Below are 21,494 nucleotides of genomic sequence, written 5' to 3'. Positions count from 1 at the left end.
CTTGGGCCAACCCCTCTCTGCCAGACTCTGGCAATACAGCGTAGCTAAGGGGGCCTGGAGGTGAAGCTGCTTTTTTTGTGTCTGACCCCTCTTCTTCATGTCATTCCAGCAACAGCTGTTCGTCCACCCCAGCAATGTCGGCTGACTGTGGTTTCCATTTCCCCCTCCTCTTCCGGGACAAGCCACTTTTCTATCAGAGATCCCAGCAGCAAGTGGGCAGGGCCCCTTCTCCAAAGTCTCAGCCCTACCTCTCCAGGGCTTCAATCTTGTCTTTCTGTTTCCCAAGCCCAGAGTGAAATTGGCTGTTTTGTAAAATTACTGTTACATCCGTGTTACCTTTTTGCTTTTTGGTTCTTTTGTAAAAAATATTTTATTTATATAAAGAAACAGATTTTATGTATTTCATATATACAGTTTTTAAGCTAATTCCCAATATTTAATTTGTTATTAAAATGAGTGTTAGAGTTTCTAACAGCTCACTGGATCATGTCTGAAACACAGTCTAAAATTATGGAATTTGGGGCCGGATCTGTGGCTTAGCGGGTTAACACCCTGGCCTGAAGCTCCGGCTTCCCATATGGGTGCTGGTTCTAGTCCCGGCTGCTCCTCTTCTGATCCAGCTCTCTGCTGTGGCCTGGGACAGCAGTAGAGGATGGTCCAAGTCCTTGGGCCCCTGCACTCACGTGGGAGACCCAGAGGAGGCTCCTGGCTCCTGGCTTCAGATTGGCGCAGCTCCGGCCATTGCAGCCAATTGGGGAGTGAACATATTGGATGGAAGACCTCTCTCTCTCTCTCTCTGCTTCTCCTCTCTCTGTGTAACTCTGACTTTCAAATAAATAAATAAATCTCTAAAAAATAAAATTATGGAATTAATATAGAATAATTTCCTATAATGCGATAGGAAGAATATGGCTAGAATCAGCTTTCCTTCCAATGCCTGGGAATGTACCTATAAAGAAATGCGCCCTGTGGTTTAAGGTCCTTGTAAGTTTACAAGTGATCAGCCTACAGGCAAATGTCTAAAAGTGTTTTGTAGTGGGAGAGTCAGTTTTCATGGAGTGCTTTTGGCAGGATGTAGTCCCTCCAGGATTGCTTATGGCACCAATGAAATAGACACGTGCAATTCCCATGACTTATGGGACATGGCTCCCTGGAAAAGGTCACACAAGCTCTGTAACCATCTCAATAGAGATTTTTCATGACAGAGGTGACAGCACTGTGGTGCATCCAGTTAGACAAGGCCCTGCAGTGCTGGCATTCCATATGGGTGCCGGTTCAAGTTCTGGCTGCTCCACTTCTGATCCAACTCCCTGTCAATGTGCCTGGGGAAGCAGCAGAGGATGGCCCAAATGCTTGGGCCCCTGCACCCACGTGGGAGACCTGGAAGAAGCTCCTGGATCCTGGCTTCAGCCTGGCCCAGCCCTGGTCATTATAGCCATTTGGGGAGTGAACTAGCATGTGGAAGAGCTCTGTCTCTCTCCTTTTCTCCCTCTTTGTCACTCTGTCTTTTTTTTTTTTTTAATTTTTTAGACAGGCAGAGTGAACAGTGAGAGAGAGAGCAGAGAGAAGGGTCTTCCTTTTGCCGTTGGTTCACCCTCCAATGGCCGCCGCGGCTGGCACGCTGCGGCCAGCGCACCGCGTTGATCCGATGGCAGGAGCCAGGTGCTTCTCCTGGTCTCCCATGGGGTGCAGGGCCCAAGGACTTGGGCCATCCTCCACTGCACTCCCTGGCCACAGCAGAGAGCTGGCCTGGAAGAGGGGCAACCGGGATAGAATCCGGCGCCCCAACCGGGACTAGAACCTGGTGTGCCGGTGCCGCAAGGCGGAGGATTAGCCTAGTGAGCCACGGCGCCGGCCTGTCACTCTGTCTTTTAAATAAAATTTTTTTAAAGAAGTGACTTCTTTCAGTATAAATAATGGAGCTCCAGACATTTATAGAAACCTTGTGCGCCAACCTGCGCATGTGTATGTCCTGATGAGAAAGGACCTGGGAAGTTGATGGGCCATCATAGACCTGATGCCTCACAGCTACTTATACCTGTGAAGTGATTAGGAAAGCTCCATGCTGTGTGTGAGCTCTGATTCACGTGAGTCTGCTTGGACATTTGCTCCTTTGGGTTATTGTGTAGATACATTCTCAGGATACTATTCTGCTGCTTCAGGAAAATATGGGAGTAAGCAATCAAGAGCCACATGTGGGCTACTGGGATGGGGAGATCCAAATGAGGAGAAAAGACCCCGGAATGAAGGGAGGAGACCCCGGAGGAGATGACAGCCAGTCCCCTCTGGAGCAAAGGCTCGGAAGCAGGTGGAGGATTGTCTTCATCAAGGTGCCTTTGGCCTTGGTCTATCTCTTAAACTCTAGAAGTGCTTGGGAGAGTTTGACCAAGATTTCTTTGTGTCTGTCTTTGCTGGGGTCACGTGCTAACAAAGCCCTACATGGGAGGCCAAACATTGGAACTTTTAGACTATTTCATTTTGAGTCTTAAGACACAAAACTAATTAACCACAAAGTCAAATTTGTATCAGGCACATTAATGTTAAAATCAGTTTACCAAAGTACCATAAGAAAAATGAAAAGATAAACTACATATTGTGTTTATCTTAGATTACTAAATGTTCAGGAAGAGAAGAATTCTTAAACACTCTGGATAAGAAGATAACTAGGTACATGTGTTTGGGGAATAATTTAACATTATCCTGGCAAAACAAAATACACTTGCCCTAACGGTTGTGTTCTGGAGCAGAAAGCTGGGCATATATATCCTAGTGTGGGATATGGGTACAGATGTGAAGATCCATTAATTCTCTTGCTTCTGAGACACAGAGAGAATCTTCCATCCCCTGGTTCACTCCCCAAATGTCCACAACTGACATGACTGGACCAGGTTGAAGCCAAGAGCCGAGAACTCCATCCAGGTCTCTTACATGGGTGTCAGAGGAGAAAGTATTGAGGTCATTATCTGCTGCTTTCTCAGGTGCATTAGCAGATGGGAGTGTAGCATCTGGGGATTGAATCAGCGCTCTTGACATAGGACACCAGCATTGCAAGTGGCAGCTTAACCCTCTGCATGGTAATACTGGTCCCCCAAATCTCATTTTTGTAAAAATAAAATTTATCTAGATATTTTATTCATTCAAAGGCACCCTTTTTCACATTTTAACAGCTCTGAATAATTATCACTTGTTCAATAGCTTCTTAAAATTTCTACTGAAACAGTGGCAGTCCCAATGTAGCTAATCATATTGTCATACACAGTAATTTTGCTCCTGATTGTTCATACGATTGTCATTTTAACTGAATTATGTGAATCATTGGCTACACATATTTTTTGGTTATAGAAATTACTATTGATTGGGAGGGAGAGAGAGACCTTCCATCTCCTAGTTCCTTCTCCAAGTGCCCTCAACAGCCAGGGTGAAGCATGCTGAATCCAATAGTCCAGAACTGAATCTGGGGCTCCCATGTGGGTAGCAAGAAACCCAATACTTGAACTATCACTTCCTACCTCCCAAAGTATGCATTAGCAGGAAGCTAGAATTGGAAGTAGAGCTGGGAGTTGAATCAGGCACTTCAGTATGGGATGTGGTACACCAAGTAGGGCTTAATTATTGCATCTAATGCCAACCTCTATACCTTTTAAAATTTAAATGTCTTTAAAAGATTGCATTGTGATTTGGCATCAAAACAGTTACTATGCACTCAGAAAGGTACAGAAAACAGATGGCAAAAATCATATTTTGTACTAGTGAGCCAGATATTCTGTATTGGAGTAATACATGATCTATTTTTCTTGCAAAGCAACAGTCAAGTACTCTCTAAGACCTAAGAAAGGAGATATCCACAAGTAGGGGTGGCTGTTACATTTTGTTCCTGAGATGTGTGCAAGAATTGTCTCAGACATGCCATCTTATACAGTTGATGGTGGAGAAATCACCACATCTCTTGAATTGAGGAAAGACATTTGAAAGCAACAAGGGGTTATGATTGAGTCATGCATCTCATTGAGACTATCATTTATTTTAGTAATATATAAAATAATGGTACATTTTATAGTCAAGAGAATCTTACATTTGACAGATTATGTTGTATATCTATATCTATTAAGTAAAATATTACATATCAAACTATTAACAATGGTAACATCTGACTTTGGGAATTACAAGTGATTTTTCCTTCTATACTGACTATTCATTTCTGGTTTTCTAAAAGCAAGACATTATTTGTCTAATAAAGTGTTGTTACTTAGAAACATTGAGGTCTTAAAACATTTGCCTAAAGAAGTCAAGTATAATGCTGAGAGAATGTTGAGGGAGTGCTGCAGCCCAGTTACACCCACTGTGAGCACCAGCAAGGTCAAGTGGAGGGAACCCTAACGCAAGGCTACAGGATCTTGATTCCAGGGCTAGTTACCCCTTACGCTCAGAGGATACACTCCAAGACCCCCAATGAATGCCCAAGACCTTGTCTAGTACTGTCCTATATATACTGTAATAGTTTTTCATTGCTATAACATATCTGAAGTAGGTTACTTAATAAAGAAAAGGTTATTTGGTTCACTGTTCTGAAGTACAAGATCTAGGGGCCTTTTCTGGTGATGGCATTTCATGGGCAGGGTCCTGAAACAGTGCAGGACATCCCATGCCAAGAGATGGGTCTGTGCCTCTCTCTTGTAAAACCACCAGAAACCAATCATGAGGGCTCCACCTTAATGACCTTACCTTATCCTAATCACCTCCCAAAGTGCCAAGCTCTAAACACCATGGTCGGATTAATTTTCTGCCCTTTTAACACCTCACAGTGGGGTTTAAATTCAGCACTCAGAGCCTTGGGGAGATGTTCAAACCATAGCATATATAAGTACCATGACTTTTCTAATACATACAAACTTATACTGAAGTTTAATTTATAAATCAGGCACAGGAGATGGACAACAATATCCAGTAAAATACAGCAGTTAAAGCCGTACGCTGTATCTGGAAAACATCATGCTGAGTGAATTAAGCCAGTCCCAAAGGGACAAATATCATGTTTTCCCTGATCGGTGACAACCAACTGAGCACCAAAGGGGAATCCCGTGGAAGTGAAATGGACACTGTGAGAAACAGTGACTTGATCAGCTCTTGTGCTGACTGTTGATGTACAATGTAATACTTTATCCATTTTAGTATTTTTTTTTGTTCTAGTACTGGTGGTTGAACTCTGTAATTAACACACAATTATTCTTAGGTTTTAAATTTTAACTGAAAAGTGATCCCTGTTAAATATAAGAGTGGGAAAAAGAGAAGAAGGAGATGTACAATTCGGGACATGCTCAATCGGACCTGCCCCAAATGATGGAGTTAGAAACGTGCCAGGGGATTCCAATACAATCCCATCAAGGTGGCATGTACCAATGACATCTCACTAGTCCAAGAGATCATCTTCAGTTCACAATTGATCACACTGATAGGTCTAAGAGTCAAAGGGATCACACAAACAAGACTAGTGTCTGCTAATACTGATAGAATCAAAAAGGGAGAGAACGATCCAACATGGGAAGCGGGAGAAACAGCAGACCCATAGAATAGCAGATGTCCTAAATAGCACTCTGGCCTCAGAATCAGCCCTTAAGGCATTCGGATCTGGCTGAAGAGCCCATGAGAGTATTTTAGGCATGGAAAGCCAAGACACTCTGTCAAAAAAAAAAAAAAAAAACAACAACAACAACAAAAAAAACACCTAAATGAAAGATCTCTGTGAGTGAGATCCCAGTGGAAAGAACGGGCCATCAAAGAAGGAGGTACCTTTCTCTGAAGCGAGGAGAGAACTTCCACTTTGACTATGACCCTGTCGGAATGAGATCGTAGTCGGCGAACCCTAAAGGCTTCCATAGCCTTGGCAACTCATGACTAGAGCCTAGGGCGATTACTGAAGCCATAAACAAGAGTGTCAAATTGTTAACAACAGGAGTCATTGTGTACTTTCGTCTCATGTGGGATCTGTCCTTAATGTGTTGTCCAATGTGAAGTAATGCTATAACTAGTACTGAAACAGTATTTTTTTAATTTTAATTTTAATTTTTTAATTTTTTTTTATTTTTGACAGGCAGAGTGGACAGTAGAGGGAGACAGAGAGAAAGGTCTTCCTTTTTGCCGTTGATTCACCCTCCAATGGCCGCCGTGGTAGGCGCACTGTGGCTGGCGCACTGCGCTGTTCCGATGGCAGGAGCCAGGTATTTATCCTGGTCTCCCATGGGGTGCAGGGCCCAAGTACTTGGGCCATCCTCCACTGCACTCCCTGGCCACAGCAGAGAGCTGGCCTGGAAGAGGGGCAACCGGGACAGGATCGGTGCCCCCACCGGGACTAGAACCCGGTGTGCCGGCGCCGCAAGGTGGAGGATTAGCCTACTGAGCCGTGGCACCGGCCCTGAAACAGTATTTTTACACTTTGTGTTTCTGTGTGGGTGCAAACTGATGAAATCCTTACTTAGTATATCCTGAATCGATCTTCCGTATATAAAGATAATTGAAAATGAAAAAAAAAAAAAAAACTTGGTTTTAAATTGGAAGTAGCATAGAAAATTAATCAATTTTTAAAAAATATCATGTAGGTTCTCTGTCCTTAATGTGCTGTACATTGTGATTTAATGCTTTAACTAGTACTCCAACAGTATTTTTCACTTTGTGTTACTATGTGGGGGCAAACTGTTGAAATCTTTACTTAATATATACTAAACTGATCTTCTGTATATAAAGAGAATTGAAAATGAATCTTGATGTGAATGGAAGGGGAGAGGGAGCAGGAACGGGGAGGATTGTGGGTGGGAGGGAAGTTATGGGAGGGGGGAAGCCATTGTAATCCATAAGCTGTAGTTTGGAAATTTATATTCATTAAATAAAAGTTAAAAAAAAAAACCGTATGCTGTGATAAAAGCTATGTGTGTATCACGGTATTCCAGGCACTGTACCAAGGCAGTTGACCTGATAACCAAGATGGCTACTAAGTGACTATTAGGACAATTTACACAGTGTACATACCTTGACAAAGGGATGAGTCATGCCCTGGTAGGATGGGGCAGGAATCTTGATATTTCAACATGCTACTCAGAATGGTGTGCAATTTAAAACTATTGAATTATTTCTAGAATTTTCCATGTAATAATTTCAGGTCTTGGTTATTCGTGGATAACTGAAACCATGAGAGTGAGACTGAGGATAAGGGGAGATGACTGGACCTGTGTTTTTAAGATTTATAACCATTCTGAGCTTCAATTCTCCCAAATATAAGATAGGGGGTAGTGGTGGTGGTGGTCTGATACTCAAAGGGCTGTTATGAAACCTGAGTTAAGGGTTTTTGAAGTTCTATGCAACATCAATTTACTTGACTGTTAAATTCTCTCTCTCTCTGCTAGAGCGAGGAAGCAGGGATTCTAAAGTTAATGGCCTTGAAAAAAATCTGAGTTAAAATATCCAGAGTCCACTCACAATTTTCTTATTTTTCTGTACTTATTTGTTATCTTTTACTTATTTGGAAGATAGCAAGAGAAAGAGCTAGAGCTAGAGCTAGAGAGAGATCTTCCATCTGCTGGTTCACTCCCCAAGTGCCTGCAGCAGCTGGGGATAGGCCACGCCAAAACCAGAAGTCAAAAACTTCATCTGGGTCTCCCACGTGAGTGGCAGGGACTCAGTACTTGAGACATTTGGTGTCTCCCAGGTGCATTAGCAGGAAGCTGGATCAGAAGTGAAGCTACCAGCTCTCTGCTGTGGCCAGGGAGTGCAGTGGAGGATGGCCCAAGTGCTTGGGCCCTGCACCCCATGGGAGACCAGGAAAAGCACCTGGCTCCTGCCATCGGATCAGCGCGGTGCGCCGGCCGCGGCGGCCATTGGAGGGTGAACCAACGGCAAAAGGAAGACCTTTCTCTCTGTCTCTCTCTCTCACTGTCCACTCTGCCTGTAAAAAAAAAAAAAAAAAAAAAAAAAAAAAAAAAAAAAAAAAAAAAAAAAAAAGAAGTGAAGCTAGGCCTCGATCCCAGGAACTCTGATATGGGATGCAGGTGTCCTAAGTAGTTTAATCTGCTGTGCCACAATGCCTGCCCCTCACAGTATCTTAATGTATATTAATGTCCACAGTGAATTTCCAAGAAGGGCTACAATGTGCAGAAGCATGTCTTGGAGATAGCTGGGTGCTTTGCATAATGTAGAGCCATATAAATACTCAGGTACTAGCCTCAGAGGCTCCCATCAACGCCCCTAGTCTTCCTTGTCCCTCAGCTTCCAAAATACTCTTCTCTAGGTTCTTTTTTTGAGAGGCAGAGTGGATAGTGAGAGAGAGAGAGAGAGAGAGAGAGAGAGAAAGGTCTTCTTTTTGCCGTTGGTTCACCCTCCAATGGCCGCTGAGGCCGGCACATCTCGCTGATCTGAAGCCAGGAGCCAGGTGCTTCTCCTGGTCTCCCATGCAGGTGCAGGGCCCAAGCACCTGGGCCATCCTCCACTGCCTTCCTGGGCCATAGCAGAGAGCTGGCCCGGAAGAGGGGCAACCGGGATAGAATCCGGCGCCCCAACCGGGACTAGAACCTGGTGTGCCGGTGCCGCAAGGCGGAGGATTAGCCTATTAAGCCACGGCGCCAGCTTCTTCTCTAGGTCCTAAACTCACTTGAAATTCTATTTTATACTTAAAAGGAAGAAAATCAAACAAAACCAAACCCCAAACAACTCCCTGCCAGGGGAGTCTGCCAGGAGTTAGTCCTTTGCCCTGCTCCTCAGGATGGCAATTTGTCTCCTGCCACCCTGTATTCTGATTTAACATGTGTTCGCTCCATGTGGCAGTGCCCTCTTGAGACTTGGGTTCATATTTGTGTCCCTAGTGTTGTGCATATAGATAGAGCTCAACAAATACATATTTTCTCAGCATAGCATTTTCAGTGGGAAAAGATGTTGGATACAAAACTTCTTCCTGTGAGAAAGGTACAAACGGCTGTTCTTGATTGAATCACACTGAGATGGCAAGGCAGTAATTTTGGGAGATATGAGGTGCTGTTGCACAAAGGGTGAACCATAAAAAATTAAACAAAAACTAAGAAAGCTAACGCTTTCAGCATTTCTTCCAGTTAGAACTATCTTCCCAGTTAGGTTTTACCATGTGCAGACATGCTTGGGAGAGCTTTGCTCTATTATGGCTCTAGGGACAGAAAGCCAGCAATGGACACAGAAGGGTCAATGATCTGCCGTGGGCTTTAGTAAAAAGAACCCTTGCCAGAGAATTGAGAGACAAGAGTTCTGCTTCACTGCTGCCACTCACTCCCCATGAAATCTTTTTGGGAAGATTGTGGCCATTGCTGTTGGGGTGGTTATGGCCAGCCTCATGGGTTCTACTGTTTAAGAGGTGAGGTGGAACAACCGTGAGGAGGAAGGACTGTTGTGGATTACCACCTTCGAGTGTCAAGCAATCTGCCATCTTTTGTGAGCCACGGGGCCCTCAGTCACAGGTTGTTCTACTCTGCGTAAGTCTTGCTTGATTGTCCAGCCTTATGTCAGCTCTGTGATGGGGTAAGTTCATAGACTATGGTTCAGACTGTTCCTGGAGAAGTGGTGAGGTGGTGCTGGTGGCAATTAACCCGAGATCGGGGAATGTCAAATTTGGAAAAGGTATACAAGTGGTTCTCAGGGGCCTTTTGAGGGGAAATACTGGTTTTGGAGCTGGACATTTTTCCTCGAGTTGGAGACTGTCCTGTGTATTGTAGGATGCTTCAAACCCCTAACTTCCTTCTACTAGATGCCTAGTTGCATCTGATCACGGTGCTGGTCAAGAACTGCTCCATGTCTCTCTAATGCCCCCTACGGATGGTATCCTCTCTACTTGGCTTTCCAAATCACTGGAAACTACCAAGTGGTCTACTTGACATCCCCACCAGAAAATTTTTTACAGTTCCACTGTTAAAATCCCATTCTTACTAAGACTTAGGCAGCATTTCCTAACAGTCTGACAGTCCTCATAAGGCCATGCCCAGAGCAGGCCTTGCTCAACTTCATTGTGTCACTGGTCTTACCCTAAAAATGCTTTTCCAGATATGTGCTTCTGGTGAACCAATCTCCAACAAACCTATGGGAAGATCACTATCAAGGAGTCAGGAGTCTTGGAATCATTCCTGGCTTCTAGCCTTGGCTGACTTTTAAGACAAATCACATATAAATAATAAGACAAATATAAATAATTAAAACTAAGAAACTCTCATGTTCCTGTTCTCATGTTCCTCTCCAAGATCCCTTCTGGATCTAAAGTCCAATTCTACCAAGAGAGAGGCCATTGCTGACTCATATTGGAATGTGAAAATGAAATGATATATTTAAGACCAGTTACTTAGAAGAAATGGTTGCATGGGAAGAAATTTTAAAATACAGAAAAAAAAATTCTTACAACTTAAAGTTTTGGGAAACATTTTATAATTTTATATATAAAAATCTCATTAAGAAACCATGTAAAATGACAGAAATATCCACCTTACATTAAGAGTCAAAAAAAAAAAAAAAAAACAACAAAAACCCCACACACACATTGAATGTAAATTTTAATTATAAAACAAGATTATGAACAAAACATTTTAAAGTAATCTCAATTATTTGGCAACTTATCACATCATTGCAAGAGACAAATTCGACCGTAAGAAAAGTTGAATCTTATGAAAAACTTAAGTTGGACAGTTTGCTCATATGGGAGTTAAAATATGTTTAAAAAAGAACTTGGCAATAAAGCCAGTTTCTATCCTGAAATAACTGTGTATAAAACAACATAAAATCCTGAAGCTGGATAGATAGGAGCGACCTAATCTTCAATGCATTTCTCTTCACTGAAAACAGGCAGTATGGAAATACAGAGAAAGGCGTAGGAATAGCACAGAGGAGAGGAAGGGATGCCAATACAGGATTCTGTTGCAGGTGACATGGTGTCATGTTGCCTGAATCAGAGCCCCTATGTCAATGGGACTGGTGATGAAGTCACAGATGCAAGTATAATCTAAAAACAAGTTACATTCTTAAAAAACAGAGTCACAACTGTGAACGCAAAAGCAACAGAGACCCTTTCTTAAGCTAACCTACTTTACTTGAATACATGCGAGAGTTTCTATATTTCCTGCCAGGTCATATTTAGATAGTTACAGGGCAGGCAGAGTCCTAAAAAATTTTCAACTAATGACTGCATAGCATTTAAAACCCCTCTTTATTAAAAAAAAATAATAAAATAAAATAAACAGATATATAGTAAAGTTCACAGATAAGTTTTCTCTGTAAAATAAATAAAGTGTTCATTGATTAGCATCATACATAGAGTAAAATACAACCTATTTTTACATGTTTATATACTATACACAGATTACCAGTAGGCAGCCTGGTGTCTCATGGGCTGGAAGGGTTTGCATTAGTGATGCGTCACATTGGGAAATCCCAATTTCAAATGTTAAAATATACAACTACTTTGTTTTGAGTTCAGATACAAAGTAAACTTATTTTCCTTTATCTGGAATAAATGTACATAATCTATGAACAGTAGTTTATAAAGCTGTTTAAAACATAACAAGAAAAAGCTCGCACCTAGGAACTTACAGCACATGCATATACTTTTTCAGGTTGACAAAATAAAAGCCTATGGCCACTGAGGCTCATCTCTTTTCTCTCGATTCTGTTTCTTGACAAGCCAGGGGCACTGGTGGCCAGGATTATCGCTTCGCCTTTTTCACAGGGGCTTCCTCCACTCTCTGCTGGCCTCTTGTTCGGGCCCCAGGAGGGCTGACTTCTCTCTTGCGCTTCGTAGAAGGAGAGAGCTGTGTCTTTGATCTGCATTAATGAAAGTCAAGACAATGGTAAGAGTTAAAAGCAGCTGTTTCAAATAATTTGGGAGTTCCTTAAACCATGGATGAGTTTTGAACTCAACAGCCAAGAGAAAACCCCAGAAACATTTATACAGGAAAAGGAGCTCAAGCTGCCAACTGGTTATCTTCTGACAATCTCATAAATGAACACAGAGTTCAGGAGGAGGAGTTTGGAAGCTTGTGCTCCGGTTCCAGCTCTTGCACCTCTAGATGTGTACTTTGGTCAAGTCAACTTCCTTCTTGGGTTTCTAACTCGTCAATCTATAAAGTTAAATCAACTGCTAATCCTACCAAAACTGTCCAAAGTTGACTGCTAGTCCTACCACACTGTCCAAAGTTAAAACACCAAGAACGCAGAATTGCAACCTAGTGCAAAATAATGTTTTGCAGTACAATATTATAGAAAATAACTGGCAATGTTGGAAAAGGCATCAGAATTTTAGGAAAACATTCTAACCAACCTTCCTGTCACCAGCCCTATCCCTGTTTTCAAACTCCGACCAATCATGCTATTTTTCTAGAGATAGATGAAGTACCTCCCAGCTGGTGCTTTGGGATAAAGCCACCTGGAGCATGGTACACAGAGTTCTTTATAGTGTGCCCTCTGCTTTTGCACCATTCTTGATTATAGGCCTGTCAAAGTATATTCTTTCTTTCTTTCTTTTTTTTAATATTTATTTATCTGAAAGGCAGAATTACAGAGAGGCAGAGACAGCAAAAGAGATCTTCCATTCACTGGTTCACTCCCCAAATAACCACAATGGCCGGAGCTGGACTGATGTGAAGCCAGGAACCAGGAGCCTCTTCCAGGTCTCCCATGCGGGTTCATGAGCTCAAGGACTTGGGCCATCTTCTACTGCTTTCCCAGGCACATTAGCAGGGAGCGGGATGGCAAGTGGAGCAGCCAGGACTTGAACTGGCACCCATCTGGGATGCCGGCACTGCAAGTGGCAGCTTTATCCACTATGCCACAGTGCCGGCCCCCAAAGTGATTTCATTCTTAAACATATGATGTCTTTTTACTTATTTGTGCTTTAAAATGTGATTTCTTTTTGTGTTTTGGCATCGCCAGGCATCTGATCAACTTTCTTAATAAACTCTCCTCAGAAACTGCATTGCACTTTCAATCTTCATCACAACACTTACCACTGTACTTTACCCATGTGTCTTTTCAAACTTCAGGTTACTGTTTTTTATTTTAATTAACTTATTTTAAAATATTTATTTATTTATTTGAAAGCCAGAGTTACAGAGAGAGGGAGGGACAGAGAGAGAGAGAGATTGTCCATCTACTGCTTCACTTTCTGAATGGCTGCAATGGCTAGGGCTGGGCCAGGCTGAAGCCAGAAGCCTGGAACATCATCTTGGTCTCCCAAATGGGTGGCATGGACCCAAGCACTTGGGCCATCTGCTGCTGCCTTCCCAGGTGCATTAGCAGGGAGGTATATCAGAAGTGGAGCAGCTAGGACTTGAACCAGCACTCATGTAGAATGCTGGCATTGTAGGCAGTAGCTTAACCTACTGCACCAACACAGGCCCCTACAGTTAGTATTTTAAAACAACATACTAATAGAACACAAGGGTTCACCATGCTAATGTACACCCTGGATGGAAGCAGCAGTAATGGCTCAAGTAAATTGGTTCCTGCCACCCATGTGTGAGACCTGGCCCCCTCTCACAACCCCTACAATCCTCCCTCAGCACCACCCCCCTCTTGCTAGCTCCTGGCTGTAGCCTTGGCCCAGCCTAGTCCAAAGCTATCACAGGCATTTTGGGAGGAACCTAAATATGGGAGCTAGTTTGCTCTCTCTCTCTCTTTGCCTCTCAAAATAAACAATTTTAAAAAAAGAGAAAAAGAAAATACCACTTAACATCATTTTAAATTTGACTCATGTCAATTTTGTTTCAGTTACACTAACAAGAATGTGACAAGTTATATCACAAGATATATTCTTATTGTGGGTTACTGTTAAAAAATTTGAAGGTCTGATACACACATTTCTTCCTCACTAGACAAGAGTTTCTCCAGGGCAGTTGCTTAGATTTACTTATTTTTTCAACTCCAGTGCTCAGAACAATGCCTAACACATGGTAAGCAAGCAGTTAATGTTATATCAATTGAATGAAGACTTGGAAAATGAGAACTGCAGGAGAAAGAGAAATGGCACTTTAATGGCATGGAGACATCTTTTGCCTATTGTTTCTTTGATAAAAAAAAAAAGTAAGTGAACTCAGATGTGCTGAATACTGTTGCAGATAATGTGGTTTTGGCACACTGTTATCCATGTTTGTGTTGAGAATGGCCAAAAAGCAGTGTGAGTTACTAACCTGTTTCAGGGGATGCCCATACTCTGGGGCTGTGTGCATCAGAAGCCATATGGCAGAGCACAGCAGCTCCGAGTGGCCTGCTTCTTCCTGTGGAGGAAGCGTGGTAGATCCCAGTCCCTTCTTTCCACCTGGACGTCTGTTAGATAAGCAGACTCTCAGACACACCCCGGACCTACAGATTCAAAACCTGCATTTTCCTAAGAGCCTCAGATGACTCTTCTGCATGTTCAGTTTTGAGCAGTCTGCATCCAGACCTTCCTGAAATCCTTCCTCTCACCCATAAAGTAAGAACACATCCTACATTTCACCTAGTAAGGATTAAATCAGAGGGTCTAGAGTGCCTAGTACTTTGGCTTGCTTTCCTTTCTCTGACACGGAGATGACAGTGTATTTCAAGTATGCTGTGAAGATCAGAGTGGGATAAGAGATTTCAGAACAGTTACTGTATATAGTGAAGAGTCTTTTATTTTTGAATGCTATTGTGTATAGAGAGAAAGACCAGTTTCTGATCTCAAGGAAGAATCTTCTAGCTCACAGAGGAAAACAGAACTAATATACCTAAACCAACAGCATATGCCATTCTCAGCTGCTCAGAATTGACCAGAAGTGCAATAGGAAGGAGAGATGAGAATGGGCAGAAGCGGGGGGGGGGGGGGGGGGGGGGAGGGCAGCATCCTAAAGGAGGTGGACACTCAGGAGGGGAAGGTCTATGGGGACGGCATGACCCACTAGCACAGCAAAGGCAAGGCAGGACTCAGCACACCCATGGAGCAGTGGAAGGTGCAAGCTGGCAGAGGTGGTGTCTGACACAGGGTGCTTTCCTTTACCTGATTCTCTCTCCAATGCTTTGGCTACACCAAAATGATTCTTGGCTACTATATGCTTTACCATGCTGCCCTGACCTGACCAAGCATTCAGACCTGTGCCTGCTCAGGAAGAATCAGGCCTTCCTTTAGTTCTGGTGGACAAGAGTTGGCAGATGAGGCTTGCAGATGTTCAAGGACAAGCCTGTGTCACTGGGCCATGTGGGAAGGCCACTGAGTCACCTTTTGCAATCCTTCCTATTCCTCTTGGAAAACAGTGATCCCCAAAGACAGTTAATTGGTGACAGGGAAATCTTAAAGGAAATGAGGAAGAAAGCATTACCGTACCAAAGAGTCTCAGGGGGTTAAACATGACTTGAGGTGTAAATAGGGACTTACCTTCCTAATGGGGGAGATTTACTAACTTTTTCGCTGGTAGATAACTTCTCTTTTGCTAATTTTTGGCGATTTCTAGGAGAAACTGTTTCTGGATTGCCAAGTTTGGATCCTGCACGTGGCGATGGCTCACTATGATGCTTTCTGAAACAGATTATAGAGACACTGGGCAATGGTAGCACTGAATACTCCAGTCCCTGAGGTTCCTCCAGGGCAAGTCAGAGCATGGGGACTAAAGCAGGAAACTGACCTTAGCTAATAAACAGATATTTATTTCATCCACAACTAACTTTGCTCATATAATTTTATCTTTGTTTTTATGGTGCATATTTTATCATGACTGAGAAAAAGAGGAAATATATTACCTAATGAAACAAAGATCCCAAAAGAGCTCATCTGAGTAGAATAAAGGGCTGAGATCAACGAAAATATAATTAAAAAAGCTGAATGTTAAGGTCCTAGTAGATACAAGAAAACAGATAAGTAAGAATTCTAAGAAAAAAGACTTGTTCAGCTAGGGTTTGGTTCAATCAGAGGCCACATAGTGATTCGAATGCATATTAGAGAAGAGTAGCCACAAAATAAAGTGAGACAGTCCTCTTCTGAATCCATCAGAGCACACCTGATGTGGAACTCTGCTTCTGGAGGAGGATAAACGGAGAACAAACAAGGGTGATGAGGGGCTCAGAAGAAGAAAGGAAGCCCTGGAAGCTGCCCTCTACTATTTAAAGGAAAATTATATAGAAGGCCCCAGGAGTAGAATTAGAAGCAAGAGGGGAAGCTACAGGGGGGCTAGCTGTTTCCAAACAAAGGAGACTGCCAAGGAGGTGGCTCTCCCTGCTCCTAAGGTACATGCAAGAGCATATACAGTGGTTCAGGTGCTGATGGGCCTATAATACTAGATGACCTCCACTGAGTACCCATCTAACTCTGAGAATGTGCCATTATGAAGATACCAGTACACTGGAACCATTCAACTAATGCCAAGGAATCTAAGCAAAAGAGAAAAGGATTCATTTCTAAATCCAAAGTTCCTAAAGTACATTAAGAAAGAGCATTGATAATCCAGGTGACTAGAACTATGTGAGTCAAACAGGACTTATTTTTAAAGAATTTTAAAAGGCAAATCTGGTGTTTATTTATTTATTTGAAAAGGAGAGAGAGAGAGACAGAAAGACAGACAGACAGAATATATGTTTGCTGTTTGCTTTATTTTCCAAATGGCTGCAATGGCTGGGATGGGGGCAAGTCAAAGCCAGGAGCTAGGAACTCCATCTGGGTCTCCCATTTTGGTGGCAGGAACTCATGCACTTGAGCCATAACCTGCTGCTTCCCAGGCACATTAACAGGGAGCTGGATTAGAAGTAGAATAGCTGGAATTCCAACAGCACTCTGATATGGAATATTGGGTATCCCAAATGGTGGCCTAAAGAATTACACCACAATGCCTGACCTGTGATAACTATTTTTTTTGATACTGGAAGACAGCTAGAGGAATCCTACTATACTGGGTGATCTTTCCAATACTGTGTTAAGAAGGAGGTTATGGTACTGGGACTTGCTGACCCTGGGTGAAAGGTGTTGAGCTCTGGCATCCTATCCTCTCCAGTCAGCAGGAATCCTGATTCTGTGACTTTTCCTTATCTGAGTTGCCCCAACAACTTGAGTCTTTTGGCTCTAAAATCTGATTCTTTGAGAAATCAAACCATGGCACAAACAGCTAACAATGTATAAATTTGGAGGAATCAGAAACAGGATGCTTTTAAGTCTTTTTTTTTTGTAAAAGCAACACAGCAAGGCCGGCGCCGTGGCTTAACAGGCTAATCCTCTGCCTTGCGGCGCCGGCACACTGGGTTCTAGTCCCGGTCGGGTGCCGGATTCTGTCCCGGTTGCCCCTCTTCCAGTCCAGCTCTCTGCTATGGCCCGGGAAGGCAGTGGAGGATGGCCCAAGTCCTTGGGCCCTGCACCCGCTGGGAGACCAGGAGAAGCACCTGGCTCCTGGCTTTGGATCGGCATGATGCGCCGGCCGCAGCGGCCATTGGAGGGTGAACCAACGGCAAAAAGGAAGACCTTTCTCTCTGTCTCTCTCTCTTACTATCTACTCTGCCTGTCAAAAAATAAAATAAAATAAAAAAATAAAAAATAAAAAAACCAGATGCACAAAGTAATAAATCTATGTTATAAAAAAAAAAAAAAAAAAAGCAACACAGCATTACTGTTACCTTATTATGGTGACAGGTGTTAGTAACTGCTGTCCTTGAAATAAATGTTCCAGAACTTTTTGACTAATTTCTGATAATGAAATAGATGCCACCAAGATTAATAGTTTGTGAATCACCATAAAAATTTCTTGTTTTGTAAAACATTATTAGCCATTAGAATGAGACTATACAGTCAAGTCAAAATCAGAGCACTGGTTGATGGGAACAGGTATAATGATGACATGGGCTTGTGGCAGAGGACGAGGGAGTATCGTAGGCAAATAATGCTTGTTTACAAAGCTAAACAGGTCTGTTTCTGTTAGGACTTTTCAAGGCATTCCAAAACTCATTGGACCATGGCACTCTTTTTATTTCCCAGAGGCTTCCGGCTATCCTAAGGGTTTGAGAGAACACATTTGGGAAACATGAAATTATTTATGTAAGTCAAAAATGATGAAGGCAGGCAATTTCTGAATTATCAACCTATTACATGGCACTGGTGAAAAGATGTGATGACAATGATGTGTGTGCCTGACTCCCACTCACAAGTGATAAGCAAGCTGCATGTAAGGACTGGATTTTATATTTTACTACAGTCACTCATGGTGCTCAGCATAATGTCTGAGGTACAGCAGACACACAAAATATTTGCGGTAGTAGGCATTTAGCCTAGCAGTTAAGGCACCTGTGTCACATACTGGAGTTCTTGGGTTTGATTCTTGGTTCCAGCTCCCGACTCCAGTTATTGAATCCTTGATACTCACCTGGGACACCTGGATTATGTTTCCAGCTCCTGGCTCTGGCCTCAGCCCAGCCCAGCTCTGACCATTGCAGGCCTTTGGGGAAGTGAACCAGTGGATGGGAGCTTGCTATCTCTCTAATACATTTTTTAAAAGTTTTGTAAAAAAAATTGAATGGATTCCACTAAACATGCACTTAAAGCCTGGCAAAGACTTTGAAGTGATCCCCAAAATGGTTTGGGGCAAAGAAAATGGATTCTCCAGGAAGAACCAAAAGGGCAGAGGGTCAATAGCAAGCACCCTCTGCTGAAGATAAAATCAAACAGCTTCTACTGTGGCATGAGTGACTCAGAAAATCCCATGCAACCTGACGCTGTTCTCTGACAGAGAAGCCAGTGAGGGTCCTGGGCAGTGCTTTGTGCCCCAGTTACCTATGAGCCTCAGATCTGGTGGTGGATCTTGTGGTGGCTCCCGAGGGCTCTTCCTCTTCTTCTTCTTCCTCTTCCTCATCAGAGTCCTGGTCTTTTTTGTCCTCGGTTCCTTCAGAAGCTGATTTCTGGCGTTTTCTTTCTGGCTCTGAGGATTCTGTTCAAACAGAAAGGTTGCACCTGGACTGTACAATCCCAAAAGATGCTTCCAAAAGAGAGAGTCACAAAGTTTAGAATTTGGGATATTAGGGACCTGGAGGCAGAAGAAGTGGTTTTCCACTTCCTTTTTGCTTCAGCACTTGCAATTCACAACTGTTTAACTTAATCTCAAACACATTTGGGATAGTTTACTTATGTAGTTCACAGCCAGCATTCATGAAAAATTCACATGTACTCAGAAAAGCATCTGGGATGTACCATTTCTGACATGGGATTAGAGCTATTTCACACATATTTATGTAATATTAATACTAGCTGCAACCCACTGGATTTTTCCTCATCCAAAGAAAAACTCTTACAAAGGTGAAATAATAATACTGTAATTAAGAATATGCTAGAAGAATACCAGCATCATCCGACAGAGTGAGTGAACGTTTGGGCTTTCTTCCTCTCCGACGAACACTTGCTACTGTTTTCTCTTCCCCATCATCCTAGAAGAAATAAAAATGAAGTTGAAATGGTGGTCAGTGGAGCAGTTATTAAGTTCACTTCTGAAGAATTTATCTTGATAAGGAAATTAACTTACAATGCTTATACTTCTTTCCTGTAGGTTAGTTGTTTCTTTATTGGACTCATCTTTAAGAAAAGAGAAGCCTGAATTAATACTTTATTACTATAAAAATCAAATTTTAACAGTGACTCTGGCTTCTTATCTGTCAAAGTACCAGTCCTAATTAATGAACTGTTATATGATTTATCATTATTTTATATCAGTCAAAAGCAAAGATAGAATCAAACACCTAATACAGAACACACCAGAATGGAGGGCAAGTGACTGAGGTTTTTGCTTCAGATTTGCAACAAATAAGCTATGTGATTGGGGCAAAGTATTTAAAGTGTGTGAGACTTACTGTTTACCAACAAGATAAGGGGTTGGGTTCAACCACCCGTATGGTTTATTCACTCAGATGTTCTGAACCCAGAAAGAGTAAGAAAAGGGCATGTGGGGAGCCCCTAAGACACAGCAGGGAACTGCAGGTCAAGATGATACTTCTTTTGAATCTCAACATAGTTCTTCAGTATTACAATCTCAGTTTATATTTGGAAAGATCAGGCTGAGAGCTCAATTATGGAATTTTTTCAGAATCACATAGCTAACATGTGAAGTGACAGTTGGCATTCTTTTGACTCCAAATACTTACATCATTATTAACTAAAAATAAGTATTATAAACCTGTGTAAATTTGTTATTACATGCTTGCTTTCTATAGATGTTGTAATTTTCAGAGAATGTGTCTTGGTAAGAGAAGGGAAGGCTAGTGAAATGTACTATTTGAAGCTAAATTATGCTTGTTATTCACTCAAAAACTCAGAAGTAGTTCTTACTATTGATGAATAGTGAGTAGTTGTCCTTTTCTGCATGTTCAAATAGTAATGGAGATGGAGAAGACAAGGAAGTCTGTCTTAATCTGGGCAACATTACCCAGTGTAGAAAAACACTGTCAAACAACCCCAAAACAATCATACAGCTTAAGGTGGAGTTGCCAAAGGGTATTTAAGTTAAAAGATTTCTTGTTGCCTGGATTTAAAACATTATAAAATTATACATAAAACTGGCTAAAAATAAAACATAAGCAGTATCTCTCCCCTTTCTAAAAATAAGCCTTAATTTACCAAGAGAAAAAAAATTGAAGTATGATGAGATCACAGATAAATGTGGGAAAAATTTTATACTACATATTTGCTTTATCTTGTTGATTATAATATTTATTTTCCAAACATGATCATGCTACTTCACAGAAAATAGTTGTTACAGTCATCTTTTCTTTTTATATGTTGTTATTGTTGTTTATTTTTTCTTTTAAAAAAGTGTTCATTTCTATGTACTTGAAAGGCAGAGCAACAGAAGACAGAGATACATATCTTCCACCTGCTGGTTTACTCTCCAAATGGCCACAATAGCCAGGACTGGGCCAGGCAAAGACAGGAGACAGGAACTACATCCAGGTCTCCGATTGGCAGCAGGGACCTAAGCACATGAGCCATCATCTGCTTCCTCCTATGATGTATTAGCAGGAAGCTAGACTGTTAAGTGCAGGGAGGAACCAGGATTCGAACTAGCACTCTGATATGGGATGCAAGTGTCCCAAGCAGCAGTTTAACCTGCTGTGGTACAACACTTGTCCCTGACTTTTTTATATTTATTATTTATTTATCTGAGAGGCAGAAAGAAAGAGGGTGAGAAAGAGGGAGAGAGAGAGAACAAGTGCACGAGCTTTCCTCTCATCTGCTGGTCTCATCCAAACGCCTGCAATACCCGCTGGGCAGGACTGAAGCTGGGAGCCAGATCTCAATCCAGGTCTCCCACGGGGGTGACAGAAACCCAGTCACCTGGAGCGTCATTGCTGCCTTGAGATCTCCATCAGCAAGGAAACTGGATTAAGGGGTTGGAGCTGGGAATTGAATCCAAGGCACTCTGTGTGGGCATCTTAATGCCTAGGCCAAATCCTTGCCCAAGACATTCATCTTTTCTACTTATGTAAACCCATTAAAAGCCCACCAATGGCTATTCTTGCTTTCATGTAAAAAATTC

General features: G+C 42.3%; 1 protein-coding gene across 2 annotated transcripts in view; it reads right to left on the bottom strand.

The window, feature by feature from the left end:
* Positions 1–10,464: 10,464 nt before the first annotated feature.
* Positions 10,465–21,494, bottom strand: part of BOD1L1 (biorientation of chromosomes in cell division 1 like 1) — a 62,445-nt gene continuing 51,415 nt past the window's right edge. Inside the window, exons 23-27 of one of the 2 annotated variants that reach the window (XM_062213627.1) lie at positions 19,488–19,537; positions 19,308–19,392; positions 18,746–18,899; positions 15,377–15,517; positions 10,465–11,811 (exon numbers count right to left, since the gene is read on the bottom strand). In XM_062213627.1, the coding sequence (XP_062069611.1) occupies positions 11,694–11,811; positions 15,377–15,517; positions 18,746–18,899; positions 19,308–19,392; positions 19,488–19,537 (548 nt within the window). In that variant the 3' untranslated portion in view covers positions 10,465–11,693. The remainder of the gene's footprint in view (positions 11,812–15,376; positions 15,518–18,745; positions 18,900–19,307; positions 19,393–19,487; positions 19,538–21,494) is intronic. The other variant, XM_062213628.1, reaches the window with a different exon arrangement.

This window comes from Lepus europaeus, chromosome 16, assembly GCF_033115175.1.
Source record: "Lepus europaeus isolate LE1 chromosome 16, mLepTim1.pri, whole genome shotgun sequence".
NCBI classification, from domain to species: Eukaryota; Metazoa; Chordata; class Mammalia; order Lagomorpha; family Leporidae; genus Lepus; species Lepus europaeus.
Note: the sequence above shows the minus strand (reverse complement) of the source record. Positions and strands in the feature narration are given on the sequence as shown.